The 19,880-nt window shown below is 32.4% G+C and overlaps 1 protein-coding gene across 5 annotated transcripts; it reads left to right on the top strand.

Moving 5' to 3' along the window:
• Positions 1-6,927: 6,927 nt before the first annotated feature.
• On the top strand, positions 6,928-11,078 carry LOC112716412 (KH domain-containing protein At4g18375). Of its 5 annotated transcripts, none has more exons than XR_011866907.1 (8): positions 6,928-7,190; positions 7,680-8,275; positions 8,570-8,998; positions 9,202-9,459; positions 9,566-9,826; positions 9,930-10,202; positions 10,427-10,533; positions 10,696-11,078. XR_011866907.1 is itself a non-coding variant. In XM_025768317.3 (8 exons), exons 2-7 carry the CDS (start codon positions 7,700-7,702, stop codon positions 10,512-10,514), a joined length of 1,635 nt encoding a protein of 544 aa, XP_025624102.1. In that variant the 5' UTR covers positions 6,928-7,190; positions 7,680-7,699; the 3' UTR covers positions 10,515-10,533; positions 10,696-11,078. The 5 variants fall into 5 exon arrangements, 3 of the variants coding, with proteins under 3 accessions (XP_025624102.1, XP_025624104.1, XP_025624103.1); XM_025768317.3 differs by having other exon boundaries at positions 9,930-9,991; positions 10,466-10,533; XM_025768319.3 differs by having other exon boundaries at positions 6,932-7,118; positions 9,930-9,991; positions 10,466-10,533.
• The last annotated feature ends 8,802 nt before the right edge of the window (positions 11,079-19,880 follow it).

Below are 19,880 nucleotides of genomic sequence, written 5' to 3' on the forward strand. Positions count from 1 at the left end.
TTTTGTTAAAGAAGAAGGAAAGTATCTCATCTTGAGATATTTATTAGAAGCTACTTCCCCAATTTCAACAGTATATCGAGCAATATGCTATACTGTAGACTCATTTTCTTCTCCAGAAAATTTTGTAAGGGATTTTGGAATCTTCTAACCCCTTGGGAGCTCTGCTTGTTGGACACATTCAGGAAAAGCAGACACAAAATATGGCCTATTTAAACAACCAACATTAAATCCCAAACGGTTTAAAACTTGTTCAACATTTCTTGCTAGATTATAATGCCCCCTAAGTTGTTTTGCCTAAGTCTTTCTAACATATCATCAGCATTTTGACCATGTCTAGGCATATGAACATCATAATTAGAAATTTCTCCACCGTTCTGATTGACATTATCAAATCTTAAACCCAAGTTGTCATTTTCTTCTAAATTTACCACAGTAGCAATCCTATTGACTTGCCTATTTAATTGTTCAATTCTAGTGTTTGTGTTTTCTAAAAGAGGATTTAAAACTGTCACCATTTGATGAGTTAACATGTTTACTAGATCACGGTAGCTTTCATCCATTTGCCTAATATTTGCTAAAGATCCCACAGTTTGACTAGGTTAATTAACAGGCATTGCTATTGATATGTCAGGAAATACAGGTCTAGAATTTTCTATCCTAGTGACAGTGGATATAGTAGAATTAGATGCACTGTTATTTCCTGTATTAATAGAATGTAAAAAATTTTGTTGTGATACGTGTGAACCTGACGCCCCAGAAACAGGTACATTTGACATGCCATATGGATTTTGATAATAGGGTTTTGAAAAGTTGAGTAGAGAGGCACATGCAATCCTTGTGTCACCATGGAGGGGACATACCCCGATGGCAAGCCATATGGCGGCCACCCCACGGTATTTATGTGAGTTACATTTAACCCTGTATGGGCATGGCGAACGCCATCATGCCTCACTGACATCAAGGTAGGCTCTGCGTTTGAAATCACAGGAGAATTTCTAGATTCATTTCCTCTAATTTCATCACTAGAAGTAGAAGAAGATGCTGCAGAAGTATTTGACATGTCAACTGACGTTGATTTCCTTGGCTCTGGACGCACGAACTTACCACTGCGCAACCACATGCAAACTCAAAAACTCCTGGTTTTCCTTTTGACAATTACAATCTATTGACAAAGTCCCACCGGGCGTGCCAGCTTATTTTACTCAAATTTTTGTTAATGTTTAAAAGAAAATATGGGTATCTCAATGTCGCAATTGTAACGTCAAATAATATTAAAAGGAATAAAAGCAACAAATAAACATATAAATGCAAGGTGCCGGTGGAAAAACAAATTGCAAAAATTGAAACAAACAGGAAATTAAAAAGAAGATGAAAGAAGAAACATGAACGTAAAAGAGAAGAAGACATAAAAGTAGAGGAATTTTATTAATAAAAACTGAAAAGAAACAAATAACAAGTGTTTGAGTTAAGAGAAATTACTTAAGATTCCCAATTTTACTCTGTGATGCCAAAGGGCTGAGAGCGTTTTGGGTTTCTAAGTGTTTTCCAAGAAGAACTGAACTGCCTATAATATTTTCCTAAAGCTCTATTTATAGACTAACCTAATGTCAGCTAACAGTTACCATTTGTACACCACTTGTGAAAAATTTGAATTTCTTGTAACTGTTTCCGCACCTCTTGTGAATTTCAAAAATTAAATAGATAGTCAACTGTCAAATGATATAATTTAATTTAAATTAGATATAAATATTATATATAGAAACATTACCAAGTAACTAATTATTTCTTTTTATAATTTTCTTATAAAAATTATATTTTGTCTAACAGTTGGGATTTAAATAAAAATAACACACACATTGACTATCTTTTTATTTCTTTTATACCCACTTGTGAGTTGTGACCATTGTTCCCTTCACTGTTTTTTTTTTTTTGGGACAAAATTGTTCCCTTCATTGTGGATAACAACAAAAGGAATTCTTGGTAATGAAAATATTGCACGGCCTGATTAGATATCTATTTACAAAAAACGAGCAACCATAGCCCAGCATGAGTTCGGCTTGGCTTTATCATTTATGCGGCTTGGTTTATAACAAGCGCGACATATAGCAAAACAGTTTTGTTTCCAGCTGAGACAGAAAAAAAAGAGATATTTTTCACAGAATGGATCTTTTCAATTTTTGTTTTCACTTGAGACTTGAAAGAAAGTAAAATATAACTCATCTTTTTTTAGATAATTATCATTTAAAAGAATTTGTACTATTTCTTTTCTCATCATCCAACACACAAGTGATCAAGATGATCCTCCAGTTCATTATTTTTAAGAAGAAAAACCTCTTTATACCTCGCACATTAATAGCCATTTTATATGAGATGTTGATCCTAGTATGTGTGATTCTAACTGTGACTGCAATTCATGGGGTGATTTTGAGGAAGAAGACTATTTGAAAAAAAAAAGTCAAGAAAAAAGAAAAATAAGTAGAGCTGTACTGCTTCTACAAGGTTTCACCCACCAGATAAACCTGATGAAACACCAAGGTTCAATCTAAAGAAGAGATCTCAGAGAATCTTCAAAAATCATCCTTTGAACAGCCCTATTTCTTTGCCGTGTGTAGCCACTATCCGACCTTATGATGAAGAATTTCCTCCTCTTTAGGTTAGCACTGATGATCAGCGAATCACTCGAAGACCATATGTTATCCCTAAGGGAGTAACTCCACAAGGATACCAGTAAACCACACCACAAAAGAGGTCTTAAATTGACAAACTGAAAATGCTGTGAGCCAAAATAAAATCTTGCTAAGAATTGATCATACCTTAGAAATATTTGTTGACAAAACTGACAAATTGTCTACACAAGTGTATTATGTGCAAGCCTAAGTCAATGAATTGAAAGAAGGCCTAACTAGACAAGTTCAACAGCTTGATCAAGATATTAAGATGTACATTCAGACTTAGTACTTTGGTCTTGAATTTCACAAAAAAGATCAAGAGTTGACACGCATAAAGGCACAGCTCAAGCAAATTGAGGAAGATCGGGCCAGACAATCTAAACCACAAGCACTGGCCATAGACTCACTATCCATGTATCCACCACCATATCCCATGTACTCTCCCATCTTTACTCCTCCACAATAATCTCCTCCTGATTTGCCTGATTATGATAGTATTTTCAAAACAAACTATCATTTGGTCCAAAGATTTTACCAAAAAAAGAAAAAACAGGTTGTCCAACCTACATGCCTTCAATCAAAAGTAACTCATAAACCAAGACCAAGACCACTTTGGTCAGCATCATACTTCTTCAGAGGAGAAACTTCTAGATAAAAATCCAACAAGACCTCTGCTAAAGAAAAAGAAATTAAAGAAGGATCCTCACTCACCGAACAGTGTAGAAAACATACAAGGCATTATTGTGAAGCAAAAGGAAAGGGAAAGGCTCTCTTGGTCTTCTATAAAAATAATGGTCTTGAGGGCAGTTTGGAAGAGGAAATATTGGTGGGTTGATGGTGTTCATTATTAAAAGGTGGAGGATTTTTGGTGAAGTTTCTTTATTAGGACGAGAGAGATAATCAGCTATTATGTTGCGGTTTTCTTTGATGTGCTTAACTGTGAATTTATAGCGAGAAAACTAATCTTTCTATCTTAAGAGTTGTGAATTTAGAAGTGTCTTTCCTTTGATTTTCAGCATTGATGAAAATGATGTATTGTCCTTCTGTTCCTGGCTTCTGGAAGATCGTCCTAACAGTTTCATCCGGTGCTCGACTGATGACCGGAGGCATTGTTGTATGCACATTAGGCACATGCTGTGGAAAAGCTCTTTCATAGTTAGTGATCCATTCCAAACGTACTATAGAGGAAAGCTCCTCTGTAGCAATCATTCTTGGAATGTTAACAATTGCTGGTCTATGATTTTTATCGGTGAACATCAAGAGAGCATCTTCTGTGGAGTTTGGTAGGTTTAGATCTAGAGCATGATCTTGGACTTTATACAAGACTTGATGGTGAAGTGTAACCTGCTCAATACTAGCATCTTGTATTACTCTAATCAGTTGGACTTGTATCTTGATTGTTTGAGCAAGTGTCAGATCTGTGAGTCTTATAGTAAAATTTGGAGAGATCGTGAGGATCACACTTCTGTTTGTTAATGTGGTAACAAGTGCTTCGATGAGAGCATGTTGGTACTCTTTGAATGTGGTATCTACGAGTGCAATCTTTGCTATTATAGGTAATCCTTTCCTGCCGTGTAAGGTGAGAATCAACCTTATTGCTCCTAGATGTAGATGAGTGTATCCTTGTTGCAGATAATCACGAATAAGTTCTTGTGGGATCTCAATCGTGACATACTACTCTACACCCGTAGCTTGAAGGCCACATTGTTGTAAATATGAGGTCTGGATGATTTCTTTGATAGGGGGTGTAGGGTTTCGAGTGATGAGATAACAGATATTAGTTATGGTTGACTGTTTTTGTTTGTGATAAAAAGTGTATGGGTTTATGAGGGGCTGCTGGGTTACAGGTATTTTTTAATCTTCTGGAACATGAGTAATTTCTACAAGATTCTCAATTTTATTGAACAAGGTTTTCTTAAAGGTTGGGGGTAACCTCTCAATGGTAAGGGCTGTATTATGAAAAACAGGCTGATTGGGATCGGAACTAGACATTTGTTTAGAAATTCTCTTACTTCCTGTCATCTTTAATATACTTTCTCTTTGCATGTTTCTTAAGGCTCTGATCCATAGAGGTAGATCCAGGCATACTCATAAAAGAGGCTTTTAGATTTTATGAATATTTTACAAGTATTTCTCAACTGACCTATAATAAATGCAAAATAAAGGTTATCAATGGAGCTCTTTGCAAAACATACTGAAATTCTAGTTCTCTTTTCTTTTTCAACACTATAAATTTTCATGGATCTAATCAGTTTCATTTCTGATATGCAGGATCCTCATACAAGAGGCAAACCTAGAGCATACATGAAACTAAGAAGCAAAGATAGACATATTAAAGAATCAAATTTTTAGAGAGGAAAAGAATTTTAGCAGGTATTCATAGTGAATATCTCACAATGGTTATTCGAAACTTAAATTGGTTTATTACAAGGATAGAGGCCTCTCTGTATAAAGACTTACAGATGAGGCTGTAATCTTCACGACTAATAAAAACAGGACATGTGGCAGATAAGAAAGAATCTTATCTCCTGCTACAACAATACATAAGGACAAACAACTTAAAGCAGAATACTAGGATCCAGACACGTGGAGGATGAAGATAAGAATCTTATTAACTCCATTATTTTCACTTTACTGCATACATAATTATTTGGCTAAGGGCCAAAACTTAGTGATGGGCTCATGCTCTGTGATGTCATCTATGTGCTCTAAATGTGGAGCAAACACGGTTGCATCTTCTTGCTGAAAATAGTAATCCCCAAGTCTTTCATAGGCAATAAACTATTCTTCAGTTGGTTCTTCAGTGCCATCATCAATACCTCCATCCACATGTGTTGGATTAGATAAAAGTGGATAAATTCTTGCATTTGGTTATTCTTCATAATTGTAAGTATTTTGAGAGAATGTTGGATTATCCCACGGGCTTGAGTTTTGGGCGAGTGATGGAGTTGGAAAAGAGATGAAACCAATAAGAAAATCAGTCTGAAATTGCCGTAACTCTTCTTGTATTGTTCTGGTTGTTCTCAAGGAGCTAGAACTGTCTTTTTCTTGGCAGAGAGAAAGTACTTCAATAATTCCTGATATCAGGTTTATTGCAAAAAGTAAGATGTTTGGCAAGATTGTTGAGACAACTTTTTTCATCTATAGGCGACATCTTTAAATATCCTACTATGTTGATGTTGCATCGTGTATAGAGGATATTTTGTTTGTAATAGAACTGTCTCTTTAGGACAAAAGAGTAATAGAATTTCTGCTTCTTTTTGTAAGGAATATTTCATGTTTCATGAGCCTCCAATGCATTGTAAAGTTTCTCTTACCATGTTGAGATAGGGGCAAATATAGTTAGAAGTTGTTTAAGGAGTGATCCCAATAATTACTTATTACAAAGCAGGTGATATATGACAAGAGTGGAAACAACTATGGCACAGTCATATTGGACAAAGAGTGTCCATATAAACCATAACATTTCTTCTGGATTTTTCACGCATAGGTACTGAAGAACTACAAAACCAGTTGCATGACCTCGGTGAGCTTTCTTCACTTCTAGACCACTAAAGGAAGAGTTCCATCTATCTTTACCGTTGGAATAACTTATATATATCTACATAGTAAAAATTAACGTAAGTTGAATCTTCCTCTCAAGTACACCAGAACATCAGAATCGCTTCCTATATATTATAGGAAAAATTTTTAGTGTACCTAAAATTTCGGTGTTCCAATTATTTTAACGGTGTTTCAATTGTTTTAAATGTTAATCTGAATTATAAAATAAATATAATATATAGTAATTGAAATCAACGGTTAAAACAACTAAAACACTTGTTTCAGGTACACTTAAAATTTTTTCTATATTATATGATGATATTAGCCTCTTAAATTAATAAAATTTTAAGAATTTCTAAAGTCTTAGTGTTTGTTTAGGCATCATTATTTTAATAAAAAAATTTTCAATAAAAATTTTTTTTAGCATGTTTGATAAATTTCTAATAGTAAAAATAAAAATACTAGAAAAATTAAAAAAAATTTTTTTAGAAAACTATAATTTATATATTTTTTTAAACTTTTTTCTTAAAAAAATATTTTTCATATAATAAATAAATAAATAAAATATTTTAATATTATTATATTCAAATATATTTAATAGATAAATTTTTTTTTTATACGAAATATCTAAAAATAAAATTATTTTTATTTTTTAATAAAATTTAAAAAAAAACTTAAAATAAATATTCTTTTAAAAGCTCATCCAAACACACCTATTTAATTAAATTATTTTGCATCCAGTCCAAAAAAAAAAAAATTTTGCAGAGTATTAATTTTACCTTCGTCTCTTGGTCTCACGTTCTAAACGAAGCGAAACGACGAGTTCAAGACTGCGTTGAAGCGTCAACACCCTTTTCTGCCTTCTGCTGTAATCCTCGTTCCTCTCTCAGATCTGAACCTTTCTTCGTATTTGCCCTTTCCACTTTCTTCCTCTTTAGTTTTCTCTTCCCTCCCACGCATTGCATTACATTCCAAAAGGTTTTTTATTTATTTATTTTTGCTATATTTCCCAGCCATATCTGTATCAATATTAGAGTTGTCAAAACAAAACTCCTTAAATTTGATTTTAGTTGCTCTCTGCAAGGCAATAAAATATGGATCTTGTTCGTCGTGTAAATATTTTCCTTTATTTTTCTCTCCTTAATTGGTACTTTGGGAATTTGACTTTTTGATCGTGATTTCTGCTGAAATAACTAACCCTAAAATGCCGATGTTTTCCGCTTTATGCTTTCGGAAATTGGTCAACTTTGAATCATTTATCAATAGATGATGTCACTCTCTTTTTGAGAATTTTGTGATGTGTTTGATTGAATAAATTGTTTGGGGTTGGGCATGGTTGTGTAGTTTATCTGACGTTATATTTTTGTTGTTGATTGCTGTCAAAGTTTTGAAGTAGAATTTTGGCCTAATTACTTTATTGTTCATTCTTTTCTGACCTTTGTGTTGCAATTTGTGAAACTTTTGCAGGGTATCAAGATTTTGATCTGATGGCTGGCCATAGGAGCAATTATGGTAAGCGTCCCCGTCCGCATTCTGACTATGAAAATGGAGGAAATAAGAGGAGGAATGCAGGTGATGACAGAGAGCAGTTTGTGATTGATCCAGAAGACACTGTGTATCGCTATTTGTGCCCTGCCAGAAAGATTGGCAGTGTCATTGGTAGGGGAGGTGAGATTGTTAAGCAATTGAGGATAGACACTAAATCGAAGATTAGGATTGGTGAGACTGTATCGGGTTGTGATGAGCGAGTCGTTACTATCTACAGTGTCAGCGATGAGACTAATGCTTTTGAGGATAGTGGCAATTACGTGTCTCCTGCTATGGATGCTCTTTTTAAGATTCATGACAGAGTGATTGCTGAGGACTTACATGGTGATCTGGACGATGATATTGGTCACCAAGTACATGCTAAGCTGTTAGTTCCGTCTGATCAGATTGGTTGTGTCATTGGAAAAGGTGGGCAGATAGTACAGAGCATACGTAGTGATACTGGTGCACAGATTCGTATATTGAAGGATGAACATTTACCTTTGTGTGCCTTGAACTCTGATGAACTTGTGCAGGTAAACTGGACTTGCTTTACTTGCTTATTGCATTCATTGGCTTTCCTTTTACTATGAATATTAATTATATGAATATGATTTGTTTGAGCTGATTTTTCAGTTCTTATTCACTTCACTATTTATTGGGGCAATGAGGCTAGTAGTTTACTCCCTATTTGGATGGCTTGATAACAAATTTTCTTCCCAAGTTTTCTTTCTTATATACATTTTTGGATGATGTTAGATATCTAGAAAGTATCATCATCATGTACTTTTCTTTAATATATATGCTTTGTATTGTTATTGCAACTCCAGATTTCTGGTGATGCTGCTGTTGTCAAGAAGGCTCTTTATCAAATTGCATCTCGACTTCATGATAACCCTTCAAGATCTCAGCATCTGCTTACTTCTGCTGTTCCGAGTGTATACCCTGCTGGTGGCTCACTTATGGGTCCAACTGCAGGGGCTCCAATTGTGGGGATAGCTCCTCTTATGGGTGCATATGGGGGGTATAAAGGGGAAGCAGGTGATTGGCCACGGTCCTTGTACTCAGCTCCAAGGGATGAAACATCTTCAAAGGAATTTTCTGTTCGATTGGTGTGTCCAATTGGTAACATTGGCGGTGTCATAGGAAAAGGCGGTGTTATAATCAATCAAATTAGACAAGAGTCTGGGGCAACAATAAAAGTTGATAGTTCAACAAGTGAAGCTGATGAATGCTTAATAACGATTGCAACAAAAGAGGTAGATTATCTATTACCTAGTGTACAATTTTTCATTTTATTCTTTTGAAGTATTTAACGATTGCAACAAGAGGTAGATTATCTATTATGTAGTGTACAATTTTTCATTTTATTCTTTTGAAGTATTCTTGTTGAATTCTCAGGTGATATTTATAGATGATTCTGTTCTCTATTGTGATAGTTTGTTAAATTTTGCTATCTCAGTTCTTTGAAGAAACATTTTCTCCAACAATAGGAGCAGCTGTGCGCTTGCAACCGCGTTGCAGTGAGAAAGTTGAAAGAGATTCGGGAATCATCTCTTTCACTACCAGACTGTTAGTGTCTACCTCTCGAATCGGTTGCCTTATTGGTAAAGGAGGATCTATCATAACTGAGATGAGAAGGCTTACAAAAGCTAACATACGTATCCTGTCAAAGGACAATCTTCCGAAAATTGCATCTGATGATGATGAAATGGTACAGGTAAGGGTGTTGTCATGCTTTATTTTGGTAGTGTTTTAGATTGTACAATAATGGTGCAAACATTCTGTCCCATAATTGTTTTTATCTTTTTCTGCCCCTTGATTAGATTTCAGGAGATCTTGATGTTGCTAAGGAGGCTCTTGTGCAAGTGCTTACACGGTTGAGAGCAAATATTTTTGATAGGGAGGGTGCCGTCAACACATTCCTTCCAGTCCTGCCATATGTTCCTGTTTCAGCTGATGGATCAGATGGCTATGATAGTAGAGAGGGTAAAAGACATGGGCGTGGACATTCATATTCAAGTGGATATGGAGGCTCTAGTGATTTAGCAGCTGGTGATGCATATGGAAGCTATGGAGGCTCACAGGTACTTGTACACAAAGTTTGAGGAAAAACATAACATAGTTGAATTTGTTGAGTAAATTAATATTTCTCATTTGATGTTTGAATGTGTTTCCATCTACCTGTAGCTTGGTGGCAGCAGTCTCTATGGGGCTTATGGAAGTTATTCTTTGGGACGGCCTAGCACTGGGTAGCCAACCTTCACTGTTATCTGAATTTTTCCTTTAGTTTTATGTTCATGTCCATCACGTACAATTGTCACTGTAGACTATTATCTTCTTTGAATGAAGCCGTCATATGATGACTTCTCTAGTTTTGAATAAAAGATTACTGCTGTGATTATTTTCGTATGACTGAGTTTCGTTTTGCACCAGTATGGTCTCTGTTTGAAACTTGTTAAGGTAGTTTTTTCTTTCTCCCTTATTATAAAAGTTCAAAATTTGCAGTACTATAAGATGTTTTGAACTTAATATATCCTCTTGGATAACATCATTTACCAGGAAATGTTTTATAGAAAGCTCTTTGATGCTGAATATTTTCTGGAATGAAGTTAGAAGTTTCCTTATTTGGTATCTTTTTGTGAAGAAACCACAGCTACTGATATGTTTTTCCCTTTTATTTCAAGTGTTCCTGAATGGTCAGTTCTGATAGTATCTGTTGCCAGGTTGTCTAGTCAGAGCAGTCTTTCTAGGAGGAGAAATCATGCTTATTAAACTTGATGCGTGTCTGCAGGTATGTTTCTATTTTCACTCTCTTTTATCTGGCAACTTCCTATAAGGCAGTCACATTAGTATAAGAGATTGATGTGATGATATCTTACTCTGACCGGTGACCCATTTAGAATTCTGATGCTCTTCTTTTCCCTTTGTTCCCTTTCCCTTCCCATCCAAACAGCTGAGATCTGTGAAGCCTGCAGCCCGCCTACTGCCTAAACCAGAAGACCAGATGAACCAGGGTTTGACAAACTTATGGCCCACCTTGATGCATCTACCTAGAGGACCAAACCTATATGTGGAGACTATTGAAATTGGCCATGTCCATTTTACCTTACCTTCCAAGCTTGATAACTTATGCTCCCAAGAACCTACAAAGTTGGCTTGCCTTTGTTTCTATTTTGTCTTTTTCTGGTTCATTTGTCGTCCGAACTGAGATTACCATGTAGCTACAGTCATCCCACACTTGTATACTTGTATGATTGATTTTGGGTCTTGTTTTCTGACGGTTCATTGTCACCTGCAGTATTTAGCTTTTATGATACGACACTGATTTCTTCGCAATTGACCTTAAATTTTAGAATTTGGTGTAGTTTTGGTTTCATCTTTATTGCAGGTGCTACTGTTTGCCTATATCATCTAAAGCAGGTAAAGGTGTTTCACATTAGTTTACTGTGAAAATTCATTCTTATGCATGATGTTGATTACTTTTTGGTACTACACATTTCCATTAAAAGGTATGAAAGCTGCTCTGAGTTATGCTGTTAAATGAATTTTCAAATCAAGAATTAACTTGGCTAAGGATTCAAGACTTACTTGGTTAAGGAAAGCATCAGATTACTTAAATGATCGTTGACAATCAGCCAATAGGATATATGCCTAAGATATTCCTAATTATTTAAGCACTGTAGGGTTTTCTTTTGTTTTTAACTTTATTAGAATCCAGCTGCCTTGTTTTTTATTGCTCAAACCATTTTAGAGTACCTGCTAGCTATTCATAAAATAAAATTGAAAAAAAAAAAGAGAAAAGAACACATCGGTGTTTTTTAGGTCAATCGATTTCCGCACAGTGCATAGATGTTAGTCTTCTTAATTACTGTCTGTGTGTTGTTGACCTTTTACAAGGTTTGAAGGTATTCTAGCTAGTACCCAAGCCCCAACGTTCTTTTCATGTTTGGTGTCATGCACTTCCCAAAGCTAAATCGAATATGTTGGCATGCCCCCTTGATGATCTGTGGAGATATTGTTCAAAAATTGAACTCCGGTGCCTAATTGTTTATGCTGATATGTTGTTTTAACCTAATGCAACTTGATTTCTTCTGTGAAATTCCATATGGCAGGCCTTACTGGGTGTAAGATTATTTTGTGGGGAGCTAATGATGAATTGTTGGTTCCCTTATGTTTTGGGAAAATGCTAACATTTGGTTCCCAGATTTATTCTATTGTTCTATTGCTTTAAATTTCCTGGTAGTTTGATCCCTTGCAAACTCTGCGCCAAAGAAATCTATGTTGTAAACCGCAAAAGAAGATTTTTATATTTATCGAATCATGTTTTAGCACTGCTAGATAATGTTGCTAAGCATTTCTGATGATGACATTTGTGGGTTGTGATAATAGTTTTGAGTTTCAGATCTGAAAGCTCGCTGTCCCTGGCTGGAATTATGTCGTAGTTCTCAGTTTAATCCCTTTTTTTTGGTTTGGGGACGAGGATCTCAATTTAAGTTGATTGGATTTAACTCCCCAAAATATAGAGAATCAAATATGCCCCGTGTGTTCATTCGTCTGCCGTATAAAGATAACACGTGGGTCTCCAATGGAATGTTTACTTTTTGGACTCTATCAAAAGGATTGCTACTTGGTAGCTCAATCCATTATTTGATATTTGATCGGTTAGGACAAGGTTCTCTCCCGTCAACCATATTATGGTACTTTACTGTGTTTCAGTATTTATGGGAAGTATCAAGGGTAATGTTCAAAAATTAAACCATGGAAAGAGTTGAAGACCTAAATGATGAATACTTTTTTTTTTTATCTTAAAAATAGTAAAACTGCAAAAATTGGATTTATCTGTTGTAGTTTTATTTTTATTTTTATTTAAAACGACGTATAACATGCTACATGGCAGCATAACTAAACAAATGCGTTTCTAAAGCGAAATCTAATAAAATATGCTGCAGTGCACAGTTCCAATCATATGTTACTATGCTACAAGCTTTGGTGTTTTTTAAAAATGAGTTCTAAGCTTTTCCAGAGGTAAGTTTACCATTTACTACACAACATTCAGATGTTTTCCTTCTTTCTATACAGCCGAATTCTAGTAAATTAGATACACCTAACCCAATTGATAAAATCACTTTTTCAACTGAATCTATAGTACATGTAAGATGCTGTGTTGAATTTAAGTCTATATCAGCTCTTAAATGATCCATAGAGGGGGGTGATAAGAGAAGCTACTCTGAACTAGGGGTGGTGGGGTGGGTGCACATCTACTAAAAAGTAAAATGATTTATACTCCTAAAAATCTCTATTTATTTTTTTTTAAATATATTTTGTTTTACCATCAACTAATATCTTAGCATGGTCGAATTAAGATATTATGTTTTCTTTTTAAATATTTCAATACACCAAGGGTGGCCTTGCTATTTTATTTTTATATAGAAGATTGTTTAGGAGAATTTGCATAGGAGTATCAATGTGAAGTGTGAAGTAAAAAATTATTTGTATTTGTGTGAGGTTATTTAGCCATGCAAAGTCACATCAAATCCAGCAATAAGAATCCTCCGGATTACACATCATTTTCACATTTTTTCCCCTTTGGATAAATGACAACAATTGCCCAGTTATTTTGGGCTGCCCCCCTCTTCAGGAGTGATACAACTATTAATGCTTCTAGTTGACAACTTGCAATCCCAATCCAAGTGGCAGGTAGTATCATATGAAATCAATTTCTTCTTTATATAAAGTTTGGCCAGTAACCTTACTCTTTCTGTGCTTCAAAGTTCAAACCCAAATGCATTACTCAAGTCCAATCCACTTCTTCTCCTCTATGAGGATAATCCATGCTTCATGCTTCTTTTATTTCTCTGTTTTCTTCAAATAAGGAATGCTGTTGTGTAACTATGGCAGTCATTGATGCTCTTTTTTAATTTCCTGAATTGGTTTTTCCAAATTTCGTCTAGTGTCTTGCATGTGGGGATGAGGCCATGCATTGCAGCCAAGGATGACTTGCCGGCATATTCTTTCAGAAATGATACTTGCTAACTCCTTTCATTGTCATTTTTTTAATGTTCAAAATTTTGTATAATAATATCTGTTGATTTAGAGTTTTAATCTACTATTAATATGTTATTTCAAGTTTACCTTTATCTTGATAATTTCTATAAACTCCTAGAATTATTTTACAATTCACTAGGCATGACAATTTCATTAGTTCATTGGTCGGCAAGTCGTCTTTGGCTACATTAAGGCCTGATTCTCTCATGCTAGATTTTTGACGATATAGCATATAGCACTTGATTCTTTGGGAGGATGACGATCAATGGTGAGATTGATCAACTAATAATTGCACAAATGCTAGCTGAGAACAACATACATGACATAACTTATTAAAAACAGTAGTATCTAGGTTCATATATATGTGTACAAAATGAAGCTATAAATTATTGGTTTTTTTTTTTTTTCATAATGATTTCTTTGATTTGACTTGCTGAATTTTGCAGGTGTATCATGTTAACATCCATCTCGTTGCTAGTCTCAATGTTTCGGAAGTAAGCATTTTATTAACATTTCTTAACATTTGTAGTTTTGTTTAGTGAAATATTAAAGCATTTTTTATTATTAATTTAATTGATTTTAATTATAAAAAATATATATAATATATTAATTAAAATTAAGGTTAAAATTACTGAAATACTAGTGTTCTAGGTATATTTAAAATTTTTCCATTAGTATTAATTAGTTGTGAACTCTTGCTTTAGAATTCAATCCATTATTATTAATTATTTATTTTGGTGGACGGTGATGATTTAGGATAAAAAAAATAATAGTTGGTAATTTTTTTAACTAAAAAGCTCAACACAATAAAGTAAAATAATTAGAGTACATAGAGTACATAGAATTATTAGAATCACTCCTCAAACAGATATAAATTAATCCAAAATTAAATATATGTGAAACAAATAAAAATTAGTTTGTAATTACAATTTGCTTTCTCATATGTGAAAATTAAAGAATAATATTAAGGATTAATTATGGGCATAAGAAAATCTTGGGAAGTAGGAGTATTTCGATGAAATGAATAATAGAAAGAAAGAATTTCCTCAAAGTTGATGATGAGAAACAGTGGGTTCTATATTTGGAAATAAAGCATGCATTTGTATTGCAGAGTTGCAGTTATGACCAGTCATACAATTAATATTTCAACTGTTAAGAACATGATTTTCAATGGTCAACAATCAATGCTGTCACATGGGTAAAAACTTAGAACTAAAATGGACAAAAGAAAGAAAAAAAAAATTAAAACTTTTAATTTAATTATTACTGATTTTGTTTGTTTCAATATATGTCTTTAAGGTTTTAAAATTGTCAGGTTAGTCTATATATGAAGTGAGATTATAGTTCAATTTAGTGTTTGAATAATCAATTATATTATTTAAGAATTAAGTTAACATGTGTCTCAAAAATATATATTAAAATTATTAATTAAAAAAATATTTTATATAAAAATTATAAACTTTAAATTTTTATACATCTATGTATTTACTAAATATTAAAAAATTCTACTAATAGAATAATAATAACCTAACATCCTGAACTAAGAACACATCTTAATTAAACTCGTTATTCAATTCTAATATCACCAAAAACTATAACTCAAAAATATTCTGTAAAGAATGTGATGGTTAGTTTGTTTGTGTATTTAGAAATTAAAACGAAAACAATAGATTATATATAAGAACGAAGAAGAGTAAATAAGTGTATACATAAACTTAATTTTTACCAACAGTGTAAAAGAGTATTGTACTGACAATTAATTGTATACTATTATATTAATAAATATAATTAATTTTTTAATTTGTTATTTAAAAAATTATTTAAATGTATAAATCTGATTAGATAATTATCAAAAATATAAAATTCTCTATATGGAAAACAAAATCAAATAAATTATACATAGAGAGAGGGGAGAGATAAATAGAACCATTCTAATTAACCCAATATTTATTTCACCAGCTTCAATAAAGGCAATTCCTATTTACTGATACATAAGAAGAAAGAAATCAAACAGTTTGTAAATTACATTAGGTCTTTTTCCTTCAACCCTATCACGTTTCACGGGCTATGAATCTATGATTGATGAACAATTAAAACATGGAGCAAGAAAAATTAAGTAAAAATAATAATTAAGTCTGAAAATTTTCAAAAGAAATTAAACTCTTCAGTCTTTACTATATATATTTTCAACAAATTAAATTACACACACAATATATAGAATCAAAAAGATATGAGACCTTCCCTTATAAGCAAGGCAAACATGAGGACAAAGAGGCCAAGAGTGATGCATTGAGTTGGTGATATCAATGTTTGTGAATATGCTACCAAGGTCAGTGCTGCTCCAATTGATCCAATTACAAGAGAATTAATATTCTGCCTCATCACCATTTTCTTCTTCTTCTTCCAAAAACTTGAATCAGTACTTGATGTGTTTATCTTGAAATATTATATTAGAGTAGACTAGGTATGTATAAGAGAGCCATCAAATTGGAATATTATATATAATAAGTCTTTCTGAAAAAAGTCAACGCTTTTGTTAGGTGATCTCATGGTAGTTAATAAATTATTGATAGAGTACAGTGAATTAATTAACTGATGATCATTGATCCATTAGAAATAAAATATTTAGTAAACCAATTTGGGTTGGTCACTAGTCTGTTTAAGTAAATCTTAAAAATTTATCAGTAAACCTTTAAATAGAGTTCATCAAATTTGCGACTACAGATTAATCACTGGCTTGTCAGATTGAAAATATTTTATTAGAATTAAAATGCGTATAATATTTTATATTTTTTGTTGATTAAAAAAACAAAAATATTTAGTGTAATATGCATTTTTCATAACACATTCTATCAATCTAATATTATTAATCCTTTTGTCATTGGTCATCTACTTATTAGGAGCAAAAGATTGATCCCTGAATACTTTTTATGCTTAATATTGGATTCAAACTTCTGATCTCTTGGTTAAGAAATCGAATACTAAGCCATCAAGCTCTCACTCACATTGTTGAAAAAAGAAACTAAATTATTATTTTAAAGTTTCTTTTTTCTTTTGATGGGAATTTGTTTTACAAAATAAATTGTTCATGGTGAACTTTTTTTTTTCAAATTAATATGGGCCCTTAATAAAGATTTATATGAGCCCAAAATAAAAATTTAGGTAAGATTCCAGATGATAAATATGTTTTGTCCATGAATAAAAAAAAAAAAATCTGTTTTACATGTAACTTTAAATGAAATTTCAATTTGCAAAGCATTAGTTTTTGATTCGTCGAATAGAAGAGTATCATAGGAAACAAAAAAAATATATGTTTTGCATGAAACTAATTCATTTTGAGGCATCTGACAAAAAAATAAAATAAAAAAGAAACTATACATTATCAACTCCTATGATGTACGGACACTGACACGGGACATGAAACGACACGAGACACGCCGACACGCGAATTTTAAAATCTTACATGACACGGGGACACGCATACATATAAAATATAAAGTATTTTTTAGATAAACCGTAATGATATTTTAATATTTTATTGACATTAAAATATAAATTAATTTTTTAGATTATTTTTAATGTTTTATTTTAATTATATTAAGTATTGAAAATATTTTTTGTTTTAATAAATAATAATATATACTATATCTAAATATATCTAAATTTATTTTAAGAATATATATTAAAAATAAGACTGGACACGTTGACACGTGATGGTATTTAGGTGTGTCCAAGTGTGTCCGGAGAAGAATTTTTTATTTTTTATTGAGACATGATTTGGACACAGCAGACACGCGTGTTGGACGAGTGTCGGTGAGTGTCGTGTTCGAAATGTGTCTGATACGCAGACACAGCAACTCAGCAAATTGTCCGTGCTTCATAGATCAAGTCTATACATTAAGAGTAATTAACGAAATGTTATTTTACTAACTCACTGTTGTTGTAGGATTTAGGGTTTAGATGATCTTTTTTCCTATTAAAGTAGTATAAGTTAAAAACTTTGGATGGTAATTCATATAAATAATTATTTGTAACTTTTAAAGGGATTTATAACTTTTGAAAAGTAGAGGGAAAAAACAAAATAAAATTAAAAGAGAGTGTGCAAATTCCAATAACTTTGAGATGTAGACTTAACATAATATGAAATTTATTATTTCAATTTAGAGTCAGATTTTTCATTACTGAAATAAAATAAACAAAATTGGCTCTCAAAATAATTGTATGATATTAATATATTCGCCTTTAGAAAATTTGTGAATAGTGAATTTTAATAATTTTAGTGGGGTATTAAATTTAAAATACCTTAAAGAAGAACTAATTTTTTTAATTAAATATTATTTATGAAAAGAAACTATTTTCTAAGAAAATTCAACCTTCATACAAATGATCCCCAAATATTATATCTAATTTAAATTAAATAGTTGTTTGATTATTGTGGGTAGGATATTTATTTTTTCTTTCCCTTTTGTTTTTTCTATTGATATTGATAAGAACAAGACTTGCTTTGGCTCTTCCCTTCTATTTTTTATCAAACATATGAAACGTGCATTACATAGTTTAGCTCAAAATGGAAGGTATATATACACACTTTAATTGAACATATCTATTGACGAGTTTTCCAGCTAAACACTTGCTTCATAAGAGATCGTTTCTCCTCAAATTATAACTTTAGTTTATAAAAAATATCTTGCTGCTTTGCACTATGAATCGGTTTGATAAAATTTTAATTTTTTTAAAGTATTTTTTTTTAGAAAAAATTAAAAGTTGTGTATATCCGATAAATTAAAATAAAAATAACTTTTAATATGTAAAAATTATAAAAAATGTGTTTGATAAAATTGATTTTAACAATTAAAAAGTTTTTAATAGCTATAAATATAATAAATAATGAAATTATACTAAACTCTTCATTAAATTTTGAAAATATAAATTAACTTAAAAAAATATTTTTATAAATACTTTAAAAGTTACTCTTTTTTTAAATTAAAAGTAAAAATATTTTTATTTTTGGTACATTAATAGTAAAAAGATTTAAATTCAATACCCCATGCCACCACATGCATGCTCCATATACCATTTTAATAGGTTGGTATTCACCAAAAGTGTTGATTGATGGTTAGAAATTAACCTGGCCTCTTCAAGATAGCAACCTAGATAAATAGTATTGGAATTAGGGATGTCAATGGGGCGGGGCGGGGCGGGGGATGCCTCCCTGCTCTCCGTCTCCGCCCTCAAATATTGTCCCCGTCCCCGCCCCATTTTCCACCATGGGGGATAATTGCCCCCATCCCATTCTCCACGTTTTCCGTGTTTCCCGCGGGTTCCCATTCCCCATCTGCTTATATTGAACATTTATATGAAAATTACCATAAAAAATAAAAAAAAACATAGAAAAAACCACCAAATAAAAATTACAACACAAAATCAAGTTTAACATAGTCCACAAAATGAAAATTACAACACAAAATCCAAGATTACAACTTACAAGTAAAGAAATATAAAATCAAGCTATCATAGTCCATAAAATGAAATTTTAAAATACAACTTCCATTGTTAAAAAAAGTCATAAAATAAAGTCTTCAGCTTCCAACAAACAACTCCATGTTCTCTGTTAAAATACGACACAAACATGAATATGTTAACATACATTATAAACAATACCATATATTTAATAAGAATTTGACATAATAAAAAAATAATTACCTAAACTCCTAAATCTCTATATCCATCACATAGTCCCAAGGGATTGGAATTTTCGACCCTGATTTACCTACATTATATCAAAACCAACAATTCACAAGAGTTAAATTTAACATGAAATTGAATTTTAATAGGAGATAAAATTTGAGTTATTAGTACTTTTACCTGAAGAGTGTATCCAATGCTGAGTGCAAATTAACGCCTCAACAAGTTCATAATCCAATTTATTGCGATGTGGATGTATAACTCGACCACCAGTGCTAAAAGCAGACTCTGAGGCAACAGTAGAAATGGGAATGGCTAAAAAATCTCTTGCAATCTTTTGTAAAGTTGGATATTTCACTCCAATATTTTTTCAGTAGTCCAAAATGTCAAATTTTTCCAAATTTGCTT

This window comes from Arachis hypogaea, chromosome 10, assembly GCF_003086295.3.
Source record: "Arachis hypogaea cultivar Tifrunner chromosome 10, arahy.Tifrunner.gnm2.J5K5, whole genome shotgun sequence".
Classification (NCBI taxonomy): Eukaryota; Viridiplantae; Streptophyta; class Magnoliopsida; order Fabales; family Fabaceae; genus Arachis; species Arachis hypogaea.

Bases quoted from the DNA above. Each gene is read 5' to 3' on its own strand.
- LOC112716412 (XM_025768317.3), top strand. From the start codon at position 7,700: ATGGCTGGCCATAGGAGCAATTATGGTAAGCGTCCCCGTCCGCATTCT. The intron at 8,276-8,569 runs GTAAACTGGACT...TTGCAACTCCAG, and splicing joins ACTCTGATGAACTTGTGCAG to ATTTCTGGTGATGCTGCTGT. The intron at 8,999-9,201 runs GTAGATTATCTA...TTGCTATCTCAG, and splicing joins TAACGATTGCAACAAAAGAG to TTCTTTGAAGAAACATTTTC.